This window comes from Lagenorhynchus albirostris, chromosome 1 (genome assembly GCF_949774975.1).
Source record: "Lagenorhynchus albirostris chromosome 1, mLagAlb1.1, whole genome shotgun sequence".
Classification (NCBI taxonomy): Eukaryota; Metazoa; Chordata; class Mammalia; order Artiodactyla; family Delphinidae; genus Lagenorhynchus; species Lagenorhynchus albirostris.
The window spans coordinates 84,324,398-84,338,233 of NC_083095.1; the positions used below are offsets into that span (position 1 = coordinate 84,324,398).

At 38.5% G+C, this 13,836-nt stretch overlaps 1 protein-coding gene and 1 non-coding gene across 2 annotated transcripts in view; one reads left to right on the forward strand and one right to left on the reverse strand.

Moving 5' to 3' along the window:
* Positions 1 to 13,836, forward strand: part of KNL1 (kinetochore scaffold 1) — a 58,359-nt gene that overhangs the window by 16,296 nt on the left and 28,227 nt on the right. The window contains 3 exon segments of the mRNA XM_060168779.1: positions 1,701 to 1,738; positions 7,801 to 7,853; positions 8,676 to 13,769. Of these exon segments, the coding sequence (XP_060024762.1) occupies positions 1,701 to 1,738; positions 7,801 to 7,853; positions 8,676 to 13,769 (5,185 nt within the window).
* TRNAG-ACC (transfer RNA glycine (anticodon ACC)) lies at positions 2,067 to 2,139 on the reverse strand. Its single transcript has one exon. It is a non-coding gene; the product is annotated as a tRNA-Gly (tRNA).

Consider the following 13,836-nt stretch of genomic DNA (forward strand, 5'->3'; position numbering starts at 1 on the left):
TGGCTCAGAGATTTCATCTCTGAATTTATCTTACCAATACACTTGTAAATGTGTGAAATGATGATATAAAGTTATTCACTGTAACATTTATTTTAATAGTAAAAGATGTAAAAGATCCTAAAGGTCCATCAGTAAGGGACTGGTTAAATAAATTACAGTTTTTCCATGTAATTGACTAGTGTTGAGCTGGAAAAAAAAAAAGATTCTCTTTATATATTGACAGAAAAATCTCTAGGCCATATTACTTAGGCTCCTCACAGATAACCACTGTTGATAATTTTGGATGTCCTTGCAGAAATTTTATATGTATATCCAAGTGCATGGTTTATCTTTAGCTTTTTTTTTTTTTAGACAAGACAAAAATGGGATCACTCAAAGTCTTTGGCACTTTCCATGTTTCCATGTTTCCATGTAGATCTACCTCAGTCTATTATAATCTGTTGTATGTCTGCACCAACATTTAGTCAGCTCCCCATTGATGGACATTTGGGTTAACTTTTTTTTGGCTGCGCCCTGGGATCTTAGTTCCCCAGCCAGGGATTGAACCTGGGTCCCCTGCAGTGGAAACGCGGAGTCCTAACCACTGGACTGCCAGGGAATTCCCTGGGTTGTTTCCTTTGACTTACCTTTTTTTTTAAAGCTAAATTTCTAGAAAATGAGTTGCTTTACAGGTCATTCGTTTTTTCGTTGTTTTTTTTTTTTTAATTTATTTTAATTTTGGCTGCGTTGGGTCTCCGTTGCTACGCTCAGGCTTTCTCTGTTTGCGGGGAGCCGGGGCTACTCTTCATTGCAGTGCGGGCTTCTCACTGCAGTGGCTTCTCTTGTGGCAGAGCACTGGCTCTAGGCGTGTGGGCTTCAGTAGTTGTGGCACATGGTCTCAGTAGTTGTGGCTCCAGGGCTCTAGAGCGCAGGCTCAGCAGTTGTGGCTCATAGGCTTAGCTGCTGTGAGGAATGTGGGATCTTCCTGGACCAGGGCTCAAACCCGTGTCCCCTGCATTGGGCAGGTGGATTCTTAACCACTGCACCACCAGGGAAGCCCCTACAGGTCATTCTTTAAAAAAAAAAATAGGTAATTCCCTGGCTGTCCAGCTGTTAGGACTCCATGCTTCTACTGCAGGGGACCCGGGTTCGATCCCTGGTCGGGGAATTAAGATCCCGCAAGCCTCGTGGCACGGCCAAAAAATATATATATTCTTTTAATAAAAAATTAAAAAGAAAAAGCAAGCAGCATGTATTAAACATATTTTTATAGTGTTCTTGAAATTTAGATATCTGAAAAAAATTAATGGTAAGGTCCTTTAATTGCCTTGTAATTTTTTCTGCCAGCATTAGATGTCTTTTTTTTTTTCTTTTAATTTATTTTTTGCAGTACGCGGTCCTCTCACTGTTGTGGCCTCTCTCGCTGCGGAGCACAGGCTCCGGACGCGCAGGCCCAGCGGCCATGGCTCACGGGCCCAGCCGCTCTGCGGCATGTGGGATCTTCCCGGACCGGGGCACGAACCCGTGTCCCCTGCATCGGCAGGCGGACACTCAACCACTGTGCCACCAGGGAAGCCCAGATGAGTCTTTTTTTAAAGATGTCTTTGGAGTTTTCTGCCAGTCACCCTGCGAAAACCTATTGCCTACCCTACTCTTTCAACTGTTGTGATTCTTGGTAATTGTCCAGAGTATAGATTTTTAAATTACTTTATAATTTTTAGGAATAAGAATCCAGAAGATAACTACTGTGAGATAACTGGTGAGTATGATCAGAGTACTTTTCTTATCATACGTTTTTCTCTTTATCTAGATTCCTTGAAAAGTAATATGTAAGAGAACCATGAACAAAAAATGTAGAGAAAGTGTTCTTCTTTACACAAAATCTTTAATTTAAAGTTTCACAAACTTACTAATATTTCTCTCAAACCTGCTGTCCCTGTTGTTCTCTGTCTTGAACTCCCACTCACTGTCATTCACTCAAGTCAGGAATTGAGTCATGTTTTCCTCCTTTCCCCATATCCATTTGGCCCTATTCTCTTTGATTTTTTTTTTCTTTTTTTCTGGCTGTGTGGCTTGCAGGATCCTAGTTCCCAGACCAGGGATCGAACCTGGGCCCCCTGCAGTGGTAGCGAGGAGTCCTAACCACTGGACCACCAGGGAATTCCTCAGGCCCTATTCTCCTTCAATTCTGTCTCCAAAATATCTGCCCCATCTGTTAGTTATTCTCTGTTCCTTCTGCCCATATTTGAATTCAAGTCCTCGCTGTTCTTTCTTGAGCTATTGTATTTAGTTTCTTATCCTTCTAGTCCATTCTACATATTTCTAAATCTTATCATATTACCTCCCAGCTTACAGTTGTTCAGTGACACTATTTTGCTTACAGGATAAAACCCACACTCTTTAGCATAAACTTGGAAAACCTTTTATAATTTGGCTTGTTTTTTTCTCCAAGTTTATCTCCAGCCCTTTATAGGCATCCTGTGCTCTAGCCCATGAATAACTACTTGCAGTTTCCCATGTGGACTTTTTTCCTGCCTGTATCCATTTGTAAATGCTATTTCCTCTGCCTAAAGTGATCTTCCTAATACAGTTTGTCTAACAGTCTTCTCATCTTTCACTTAACTTAGCTTTTCACTTAGCTTAAGTTTAGTGCTTTCAAAGTAACCAGTCCACAAACTGTTATAGTCCTTGACAGAAAAGGAACTTGCAATAGAATGTAAACCAACTACAGCAGTAAGCTACTGTTTAGCGGCATTTTTTTCTTAGCAAAGCTCTACTGATGAAAGGAATTTTACATCAGCTGCAAGCTCCTTATCTCAAAATGAATTAATTGATAATAAGCAGTTCACCATCTGGCAACATACGTTAAGTAATACTGGCTTAAATCAAGCCTTCACTGACAAAACCAAGGAGTTAGTCACTCTGTTTTGTGCTCTTACAACACCCCTTTTATTTCTTAGTCTCTTGTAGATTTTTTTAAATATAAATTTATTTATTTATTTTTATTTTTGGCTGCGTTGGGCCTTTGTTGCTGCGCACAGGCTTTCTCTAGTTGCCGCAAGTGGGGGTTACTCTTCGTTTTGGTGCACGGGCTTCTCATTGCGGTGGCTTCTCTTGTTGCGGAGCATGGGCTCTAGGGCACGTGGGCTCAGTAGTTGTGACTCGCGGGCTCTAGAGTGCAGGCTCAGTAGTTGTGGCGCACGGGCTTAGTTGCTCCACGGCCTGTGGGATCTTCCCAGACCAGGGCTCGAACCCCTGTCCCCTGCATTGGCAGGCAGATTCTTAACCACTGTGCCACCAGGGAAGTCCCTGTTGTAGAATTTATCATGCTGTATTTTAGGTATTTGCTTTTGGCTCTCTTATTAAACTAGGAACTCTTTTGAGTCCAGAAATTTTGTCTTGTTCTTTGTGCTTTAGTATATGGTTGAGTTCTGGGGCACATAATAGGTTCTGAAACAATATTTGTTAAGTAAATGACAAGAATGGAAGCTGGATATGTAAATAAAACTTTAATAAAAAGCCCATAATTACTTCATCATATTCAGTCGAGGTTGCCATAAACCCTTTGAAATATTCTAAATATTTACCTTTAAACTTAAGAATTTTTAAATGTATTTCCTGTTTCATTATAGCATCTTCAGTCCCTTCCTTATTTCCAACATCCAGTTTGTTACCTAAACCTTTATATTTCAGTTCTAGAATGTCTTTTTTTCTTTTTCTTTTCTCAACTTCCACTCTTTTTATTTATTTTTTTATACAGCAGTTCTTATTAGTCATCCATTTTATACATATTAGTGTATATATATCAATCCCATTCTCCCAATTTATCACACCCCCACCACCACCACCACTTTCTCCCCTTGGTGTCCATACGTTTGTTCTCTACATCTGTGTCTCTATTTCTGCCCTGCAAACCGGTTCATCTGTACCATTTTTATAGGTTCCACATGGATGCGTTAATACACGATATTTGTTTTTCTCTTTCTAACTTACTTCACTCTGTATGACAGTCTCTAGATCCATCCACGTCTCTACAAATGACCCAATTTCGTTCCTTTTTATGGCTGAGTAATATTCAATTGTATATGTGTACCACATCTTCTTGAGGTGGGCTTGTATTGCTATAAACTTCCCTCTTAGAACAGGTTTTGCTGCATCCCATAGGTTTTGGATCATCATGTTTTCATTGTCATTTGTCTCTAGGTATTTTCTGATTTCCTCTTTGATTTCTTCAGTGATCTCTTGGTTATTTACTAACATATTGTTTAGTCTCCATGTGCTTATGTTTTTTACATTTTTTTTCCCTGTAATCGATTTCTAATCTCATAGCATTGTGGTCAGAAAAGATGCTTGATATGATTTCAGTTTTCTTAAATTTACTGAGGCTTGATTTGTGACCCAAGATGTGATCTATCCTGGAGAATGTTCCGTGTGCACTTGAAAAGAAAGTGTAATCTGCTGTTTTGGGATGGAATGTCCTAAAGATATCAATTAAATCTATCTGGTCTATTGTGGCATTTAAAGCTTGTGTTTCCTTATTAATTTTCATTTTGGATGATCTGCCCATTGGTGTAAGTGAGGTGTTAAAGTCCCCCACTATTATTGTGTTACTGTCGATTTCCTCTTTTATAGCTGTTAGCAGTTGCCTTATGTATTGAGGTGCTCCTATGTTGGGTGCATATATATTTATAATTGTTATATCTTCTTCTTGGATTGATCCCTTGATCATTATGTAGTGTCCTTCCTTGTCTCTTGTAACATTCTTTATTTTAAAGTCTATTTTATCTGATATGAGTATTTCTACTCCAGCTTTCTTTTGATTTCCATTTGCATGGAATATCTTTTTCCATCCCCTCACTTGCAGTCTGTATGTGTCCCTGGGTCTGAAGTGGGTCACTTGTAGACAGCATATATATGGGTGTTGTTTTTGTATCCATTCAGCAAGGCTGTGTCTTTCAGTTGTAGCATTTAATCCATTCACGTTTAAGTTAATTATCAATGTGTATGTTCCTGTTACCATTTTCTTAATTGTTATGAGTTTGTTTTTGTAGGTCCTTTTCTTCTCTTGTGTTTCCCACTTAGAGAAGTTCCTTTAGCATTTGCTGTAATGCTGGTTTGGTGGTGCTGAATTCTCTTAGCTTTTGTTTGTCTGTAAAACTTTTGATTTCTCTATCGAATCTGAATGAGATCCTTGCCAGGTAGAGTAATCTTGCTTGTAGGTTCTTCCCTTTCATCACTTTAAATATATCATGCCACTCCCTTCTGGCTTGTAGAGTTTCTTCTGAGAAATCAGCTGTTAACCTTATGGGAGTTCCCTTGTATGTTATTTGTTGTTTTTCCCTTGCTGCTTTCAATAATTTTTCTTTGTCTTTAATTTTTGCCAATTTGATTACTCTGTGTCTCAGCATGTTTCTCCTTGGGTTTATCCTGTATGGGACTCGCTGCGCTTCCTGGACTTGGGTGGCTATTTCCTTTCCCACGTTAGGGAAGTTTTCGACTATAATCTCTTCAAATATTTTCTTGCATCCTTCCTCTCTCTCTTCTCCTTCTGGGAGCCCTATAATGTGAATGTTGTTGCATTTAATGTTGTCCCAGAGGTCTCTTAGGCTGTCTTCATTTCTTTTCATTCTTTTTTCTTTATTCTGTTCTGCAGCAGTGAATTAATTCTACCATTCTGTCTTCCAGGTCACTTATCTGTTTTTCTGCCTCAGTTATTCTGCTATTGATTCCTTCTAGTGTAGTTTTCATTTCAGTTATTGTATTGTTCGTCTCTGTTTGTTTGTTCTTTAATTCTTCTACATCTTTGTTAAACATTTCTTGCATCTTCTCGATCTTTGCCTCCATTCTGTTTCCGAGGTCCTGGATCATCTTCACTATCATTTTTCTGAATTCTTTTTCTGGAAGGTTGCCTATCTCCACTTCATTTAGTTGTTTTTCTGGGGTTTTATCTTGTTCCTTCATCTAGTACATAGCCCTCTGCCTTTTCATCTTGTCTATCTTTCTGTGAATGTGGTTTTGTCCCACAGGCTGCAGGATTGTAGTTCTCCTTGCTTCTGCTGTCTGCCCTCTGGTGGATGAGGCTATCTAAGAGGCTTGTGGAAGTTTCCTGATGGGAGGGACTGGTGGTGGGTAGAGCTGGCTGTTGCTCTGGTGGGCAGAGCCCAGTAAAACTTTAATCCGCTTGTCTGCTGATGGGTGGGGCTGGGTTCCCTCCCTGTTGGTTGTTTGGCCTGAAGCGACCCAACGCTGGAGCCTACCCGGCTCTTTGGTGGGGCTAATGGTGCACTCTGGGAGGCATCACACCAAGGAGTACTTCCCAGAACTTCTGCTGCAAGTGTCCTTGTCCTCATGGTGAGCCACGGCCACCCCCTGCCTCTGCAGGAGACCCTCCGACACTAGCAGGTAGGTCTGGTTCAGTCTCCTATGGGGTCACTGCTCCTTCCCCTGGGTCCCGATGCTATACTACTTTGTGTGTGCCCTCCAAGAGTGGAGTCTCTGTTTCCCCCAGTCCTATCGAAGTCCTGCAATCAAATCCCGCTAGCCTTCAAAACCTGATTCTCTAGGAATTCCTCCTCCCATTTGCCAGAGCCCCAGGTTGGGAAGCCTGACATGGGGCTCAGAACCTTCACTCCAGTGGGTGAACTTCTGTGGTATAAGTGTTCTCCAGTTCGTGAGTCACCCACCCAGAAGTTACGGGATTTGATTGTATTGTGATTGCAGCCCTCCTACCATCTCATTGTGGCTTCTCCTTTTTCTTTGGATGTGGGGTATCTTTTTTGGTGAGTTCCACTGTCTTCCTGTCAATGACTGTTCAGCAGTTAGTTGTGATTCTGGTGCTCTCGCAAGAGGGAGTGAGCGCACGTTCTTCTACTCCGCCATCTTGAACCAATCTCTAGTTCTAGAATGTCTTGAGTCTAATCCCTTATTTCCATTCTTATTGTCTCTTGCCCTAAGACAAACTCTCAACGTGTTGTATCTGAACTTTTAGAGTAGCTTCCTCATTGGTTTATCTTCTCTTGAATCTTCTTTCTTCTCCTTCTCTTGAATTATTTTTATAAAATGCACGTCTCATCCTGGAAACATTTAGACTCCTTAACATAGAATAAAAGATGCCTCAGAATCTTACCCTAATATCTTGGTCTTTTTTTGTTTTTTTTTATTGGAGTATAGTTGTTTTACAATATTGTCTTAGTTTCTGCTGTACAGCAAAGTGAATCAGCCACACGTATGTATATATCCCCTCTTCCTTGGATTTCCTTCCCATTTAGGTCACCACAGAGCATTGAGTAGAGTTCCCTGTGCTATACAGTCTATTCTCATTAGTTATCTGTTTTATACATAGTAGTGTTTGTATGTCAATCCCCATCTCCCAATCCACCCCACCCTTCCTTCCCCCCTTGGTATCCATACATTTGTTTTCTATGTCTATGTCTGTCTGCTTTGCAAATAAGTTCATCTATGCTATTAACATTTTGGTCTTATCAGTTGGTACTCTTTACTATGTAACTTCTACTATCCAGGAAATAAAAATAGAGAAGTGAAGGAGGAAAAAAAGTAGTCCACACTTTCCACTTTTAGAATCCCACCTTCTCTACCACATTCAAAAAATATTTTAATCACACAGAGAATACAGTAATCACTGAACTCTCTGTCTCTAAAATGGGAAAATTTTAAAGTCTCAGTGAAATTTAGGAAGGACTTAGTAACTAAAAAAACTTTAGTAAATACTTGTAGCTGATGAAATTCCTAAGAAAAGGGAAGTCAGGCTCTTGGTGATATATATTTTTGTCATTGACTATAGTTTTTCTTTTTACTTAATAGGGATGAATACATTGCTTTGTGCTCCCATTCAGACCCAGATGCCCCAGAGAGAGGTATGAGTTCATGCAAGTGCCTTCATATTTTAATCTTCTTTGATAGTTAAAACTTTTAAAACACAAAAAATTTCATGTTAGTGACATGATTTAGGGATTACTTACCAAAATGGACCAACATAGACTGGAAAAACTACATACCTTTCCAGTTAACTAAGTAAATCACTGCCAGTTTAAATAATAGGGAAATATGTTAATTATATAAGGACTTCTCAACTTTAATGGGCATGTGAATCATCTCAGGATTTTATTAAAATATAGATTCTTATCCAGCAGATCTGCGGTAGGTCCTGAAATTCTATACTTCTAACAGTCCCCTAGGTGATACTAATGCACTGGTCCACAGACCATACTTTGAGCAATAAAGAGTTAGACCATGTCCTCACAAGTAAAACCACTGCATTCAAGGACAACTCAACCACCCAAGAGTATAGAGTGTACTATAAATTAGCCATCATGCACTTATTCCTTCCAAGTCTTTTTTACTTAGAATGAGAATGACCTATCTAATATAACAATTAGAATTTACATTATAGTTACATTTGGTATTGTCAGTCTTTTCATTTTTTAGTCAGTCTAGTGGGTGAATAATTAACTTTTAATTTGTTCAGAAACACTAAAAGTATTCACAGACTTCAGAAAAAAATTTAAATAAGAAATTCTGTGCTGCACACCACACCATTGATTCAAACAAACCAATGTAACATGAAACCATCATCTAGGATTGTTTATATAATACTCTTTCTATATAGTACATGTTATAAAATACCTTTTTAGAAGTTTGCATTTGATTTGATCTCTTATATTTTCCTTTCTTTGTAGGTTTCAGTTACAGAATACAACCATGAAAGGAAACATGCAAATGACCAGACAGTCATCTTTTCAGATGAAAACCAGATGGACCTGACAGCAAGTCATACTGTGATGATTACCAAAGGCCTTTTGGATTGTACCAAAAGTGAAAAATCCACCAAGATAGATACCACATCATTTCTGGCTAACTTAAAGCTCCACATTGAGGATTCAAGAATGAAGAAAGAATTAAATTTTTCTGGGGATCAAAGCACTTTCTCAGAAAAGAAAATAAATTTCAATGACTTCATAAAAAGATTGAAAACAGGAAAATCGAATGCTTCTCCTTTTACAGGACCTGATAAAGAAAATTCTGAGATGCCTATTCATTACAAAGAATCAAATAGGGCCTCTTCTATGCATCAAATGCATGTATCTCTTAGTGTAGATGCAAATAGCAGTAATATGACTAGACTCTTTAGAGAACAAGACGATGGGATGAATTTTACCCAATGTCATACAGCCAATATTCAGACTTTGGTTCCCACATCCAGTGAGCCCAGCTTAAGGGAATTTAAAGGTGATGATATTACAATTTATGGCAATGACTTTATGGACCTGACAATTAACCACACTATACAGAAGTTACCTTCAGCAGATAATCTGTCTGAAATAGAAAATCAAACTCAGAATGTCATGATGGATGTTTCAACAGGTCGTGGAGCTAAAGCACTAGGACAGAAGACAGTCTTTAAGGATAAACCAAACGATGCTTTTCAAGACCCTTCCTTAAACCCTGAAGGTGACATACATATTACCAGCAGTCATATTACAGGGACAGAAATTCAGACAGTCACACAGACTTCCTACCAGGACGTCAGAACATTGGCCATGATCCCAGAATCTAAACGTTCCAGTCCAGCTATTCAAGATTATAAGACATTTTTCTATTCTAGTTGTAATGATGCCATGGAACTGACCAAGTGTTTCTCAAGTATGAGAGAGGAGAAGAATTTGCTAAAGCATGACAGGAGTTATTCTAAAATGTATCCCAATCCAGATGCCATCTCTCTTCTCAGAGAGAATACGATTTATTCGGGAGAAGAAAGCATGGACATTACCAAGAGTCACACAGTTGCAATACATAATCAAATTTTTAAACAAGTTCAGACAAATGTACAGATAGCAGCTGCACCAGTATCTGAAAAAGAAATGATGATCCAAAATCACATAATCATGTCAGAGGATGGGGAAATGAATATAAATTATAGCTCAGTTCCTCACGTATCTAAGGAAAGATTACAGCAGAGCCTGGAAAATCCTTTATTTACTTCATTGACTGACAAAAGGACTGAAATCTTCACAGATGAAAATATGGATTTGACTAAAAGTCACATAGCTAATGTAGGAAGTCAGTTTCCTCTTGCATCTTACAGTCTGGCATCTGAGAATACCAGTAAATCTCACTCTCACAGCATAAGCCCTTCAGATGAATGGGAAGAAATGACCAAAGGTCGTATTGAACCATCCCGACAACCAAACATAATATCTAAAAACATCCCAACTGACACATGGGACAAAGGAAAAGATCAAGTTTTGAATATTTCACCCTATCTTGATAAAGATTCTCCTCAGTCACCTGATATTAACCAGAACATAGCAACAAGCCATAATATAGTATACTCTGGTGGAGATCTTGATAAACAAGTAACACTGAGAAATAATAGAAATACAGTTTCTTGTGAGCAATCTTTGTTTCCTACTACAAAGCCATTGTTTTCATCAGAAGGACAGTCTGCCATGAGAAATCATAATACTGCTGTTAATAGTCAAACAGTGAAACCTGTACCAGACCAGAATTCTAAACTGCCTGAGCCACTGAGGAAAAGTTTAGGCAGTCCCACGCCTGACTGTTTTCATGACAAGATAATTATTTGTTCAGAGAAGGAGCAAAATATGGACCTAACCAAGAGTCACACCGTTGTCATTGGATTTGGTCCTTCTGAAGTACTAGAACTAGGTAAGACTAATTTAGAAAACACTAACAACCAGCTAACAACAGTAAACAGACAGAAAGCTGTAAAAGTTGAAAAATGTAATGAAAGTCCGATAGAAAAAACTGGAGTATTTATTTCTAATGATATCATGGGTGTGTTGAAGGACAAAACTGGAATTCTGAATGAAAAGCAAGATGTCAAAATTTGTGAAAGGAAAAGTCTTGGCAGACTAAAAATTGATAAGACTGTTGTGTTTTCAGAGGGAGATGAGAATGATATGGATATCACCAAGAGTTACACAGTGGAAATAAATCATAGACCTTTACTAGATGAACATGATTCCCGTTTGGTGCCTTTGGCAGGAACTTCTAAAACTGTTTTGTATACATGTGGGCAGGATGACATGGAGGTCACCAGAAGTCACACAACTGCTATAGAATGTAAAACTATCTCACCAGATAAAATAACTACTAGGCCTGTGGACAAAACTGTAATGTTTATAGATAATCACGATGAACTAGAGATGACAAAGTCCCATACTGTTTTCATTGACTACCAAGCAAAGGAGAAAACTATGCTTCCAGACAGCTCTAACTTTGAACTATCCAAAAGAAAAAGCCTAGAAAAATCAAAAGTGACACCTAATCCTGCTAAGGAGGGTGTTTTCTTTCCGGACAATGGTGAAAGTGATCGCTCAGTAGCAAAAGTCAGCCAGCTAACATTACCGGGGGAATGGTCTAATAGTGATCCTTTAGAGAAAGCTGAAGCATTTTTAGCTGCTGGTAACATGGAAGTGTCTAAATCAACCATTTGGAAAAATGACAAAAATGTACAAAAGCCTGGATTTCTGAATGAATCTCTATCAGGCAAAAGTCAGAGAAGGAAGAGCCTTAGACTCAAAAATGACAAGACCATTGCATTTTCAAAGAATGACAGAAATGGTGTGGATGTCATCCAGAGTTGTACAGTGGAAATAAATAACAAAGGTGTCCTGGAAGATAGAGAGGACTCTCATTGGGTGCCTTTGGAAGGAACTTCTAATACTGTTTTATATACATGTGGGCAGGATGATATGGAGATTACCAGAAGTCATACAACTGCCTTAGAATATAAACCTCTCTCACCAGATAAAAGAACCGCTGGGCCTATGGACAAAACTGTTATGTTTGTAGATAATCACAGTGATCTGGAAGTTACTAAGTCCCACACTGTTTTCATTGATTGTCAAGCCATGGAGAAAATACTTCAAGAGTACCCTAAATTTGGAATAGCAAAAGGAAAAACCTTGGGTGTTTCTTTTCGTAAGGATGGTAGCTCTGTTCAAGAAATCACTAAAGAACAAGCACTGGCTGTAGAAAACAAAACTGTTCTTCACACTGAGCAAAAGCATCATGTGATACCCTTTGTTCCTACTAATATATTGTCTGGGGGTCAAGGTGAGACAGAAGTCAAATTCCATAGCACTGCTGTGGATGAAGAGGCCATGAAAGTTGTAGTCCAGGCCTATGTATTGGAAAAAGCCAAAATTGAAAGCTGTCACTTAAATAGTACAGATAGAAGAAATGTGGGTTTTACAGGCAGTTCTGTAGCTGCTGTTTGTGGATCCAGTGATAATTATTCCTGTTTACCTAATGTTTCCTTTTTTGATAATTTGGAGGAGAATGGCATGCCCTTATGTGATAAAGATGATGTAAAAGCCAGTCATTGCCCAGTGCAAAATGAGCTTCCTTATGCAAACAATTTAGCTAGTGAATATTATTTGAAATCTGAGGGACTGCCTCTTTCTGCTCCTTGTTCTTTGTTAGAGAAGGAAAAAGTTGTTCAAACCAGTACCCAAGGACAGTTAGACTGTGTCCTAACAGTACTCAAAGATCAAGATCTGATTAAGGAGCCCCCAAATCTATTAGCTAATGAAACTTTAGTATATGGTGAAGATTTGGGGGAGATGACTAAACTTAACTCAAAGCGAGTATCTTGTAAGCTTCCAAAGGATCAAACGGAGGCCTTTGTTGATAATGCAGAGCATAGTTTAAAGAAGACCTTTGTTGATGATGTTTGTGTTGCTCCTCAGCATCATCTGTCAGCCCAGCAACATCCATTACCTCAACAAGGACAGAGTATTGTCAGTAAAGATGAAACAATATTGTCTAAAGTGGGAAATAAGAATTTAAATATTGTTAGAGGAAATGCCTCTGAACCCATATGTGAAGACGATTCCACAATGCTCAGTAATGAGAAACAGTTTACTATGGCCTGTAAAAAAGAACTAAAGAAAAATATTCAAACAGCTAAATGTAATACAGCTATAGATTTCCACAATAACTCAGACTTGACTAAGCAAGTTATTCAAACTCATATCAATCCTAGAGAAGCATCAGATCCTGTAATTGCATCTAATGCTGCAACTTTTAGTAGTATCAAACCACATCTGAATAATTTGAATGAAAAAACTGAAGAATTTTTAGATTTCCAACCAGTTCATATACCACCTTCTCCAGAACAATTACTTGAATTAGTAAATAAGGCACACAGTAATATGAGTATAGTGCAAGCTACAGAAATACATAATGTTAACATAGTGTCCAGCAGTGTTAAAGATGATAGGGATGAAGAAAATAAAATTTCTCATAATGGAGCTGAAACCATCTCTGTACCATTAATGACGACTATAAAAGATAAGGTGAGGAGATGTTCTTTGGGAATATTTTTGCCCAGATTGCCAAACAGGAGAAATTGTAGTGTCACTGGTATTGATGACCTGAAGCCGATTCCAGGAGACACAACTGATTTAAATAACTTAGAAACTCAGCCAGTCTCCAGTAAACATTCAGACACTGGATTTGTTGCAGCTAAACTGAACTTAAGTCCATCTCAATATGTAAATGAGGAAAATCTTCCTATATATCCGGGTGAGATTAATTCCTCAGACTCTATTAGCATAGATACTGAGGAAAAGGCTTTGACTGAGACATACCAAAAAGAGATTTCACCATCTGAAAATAAACTGGAAGAAACCTGCAATAGCCAAAAAAGAACCTGGGTACAAGAAGAAGAAGATGATATTCAGGATGAGAAAAAAATCAGAAAAAGTGAAATTAGGTTTAGTGATACCGCACAAGATCAGGAGGTGAGCTCTGTCTTGAATTAAGAAATGTTCTTAATTTTTTATGAGTATTCTTGAATTTTAATTTTAG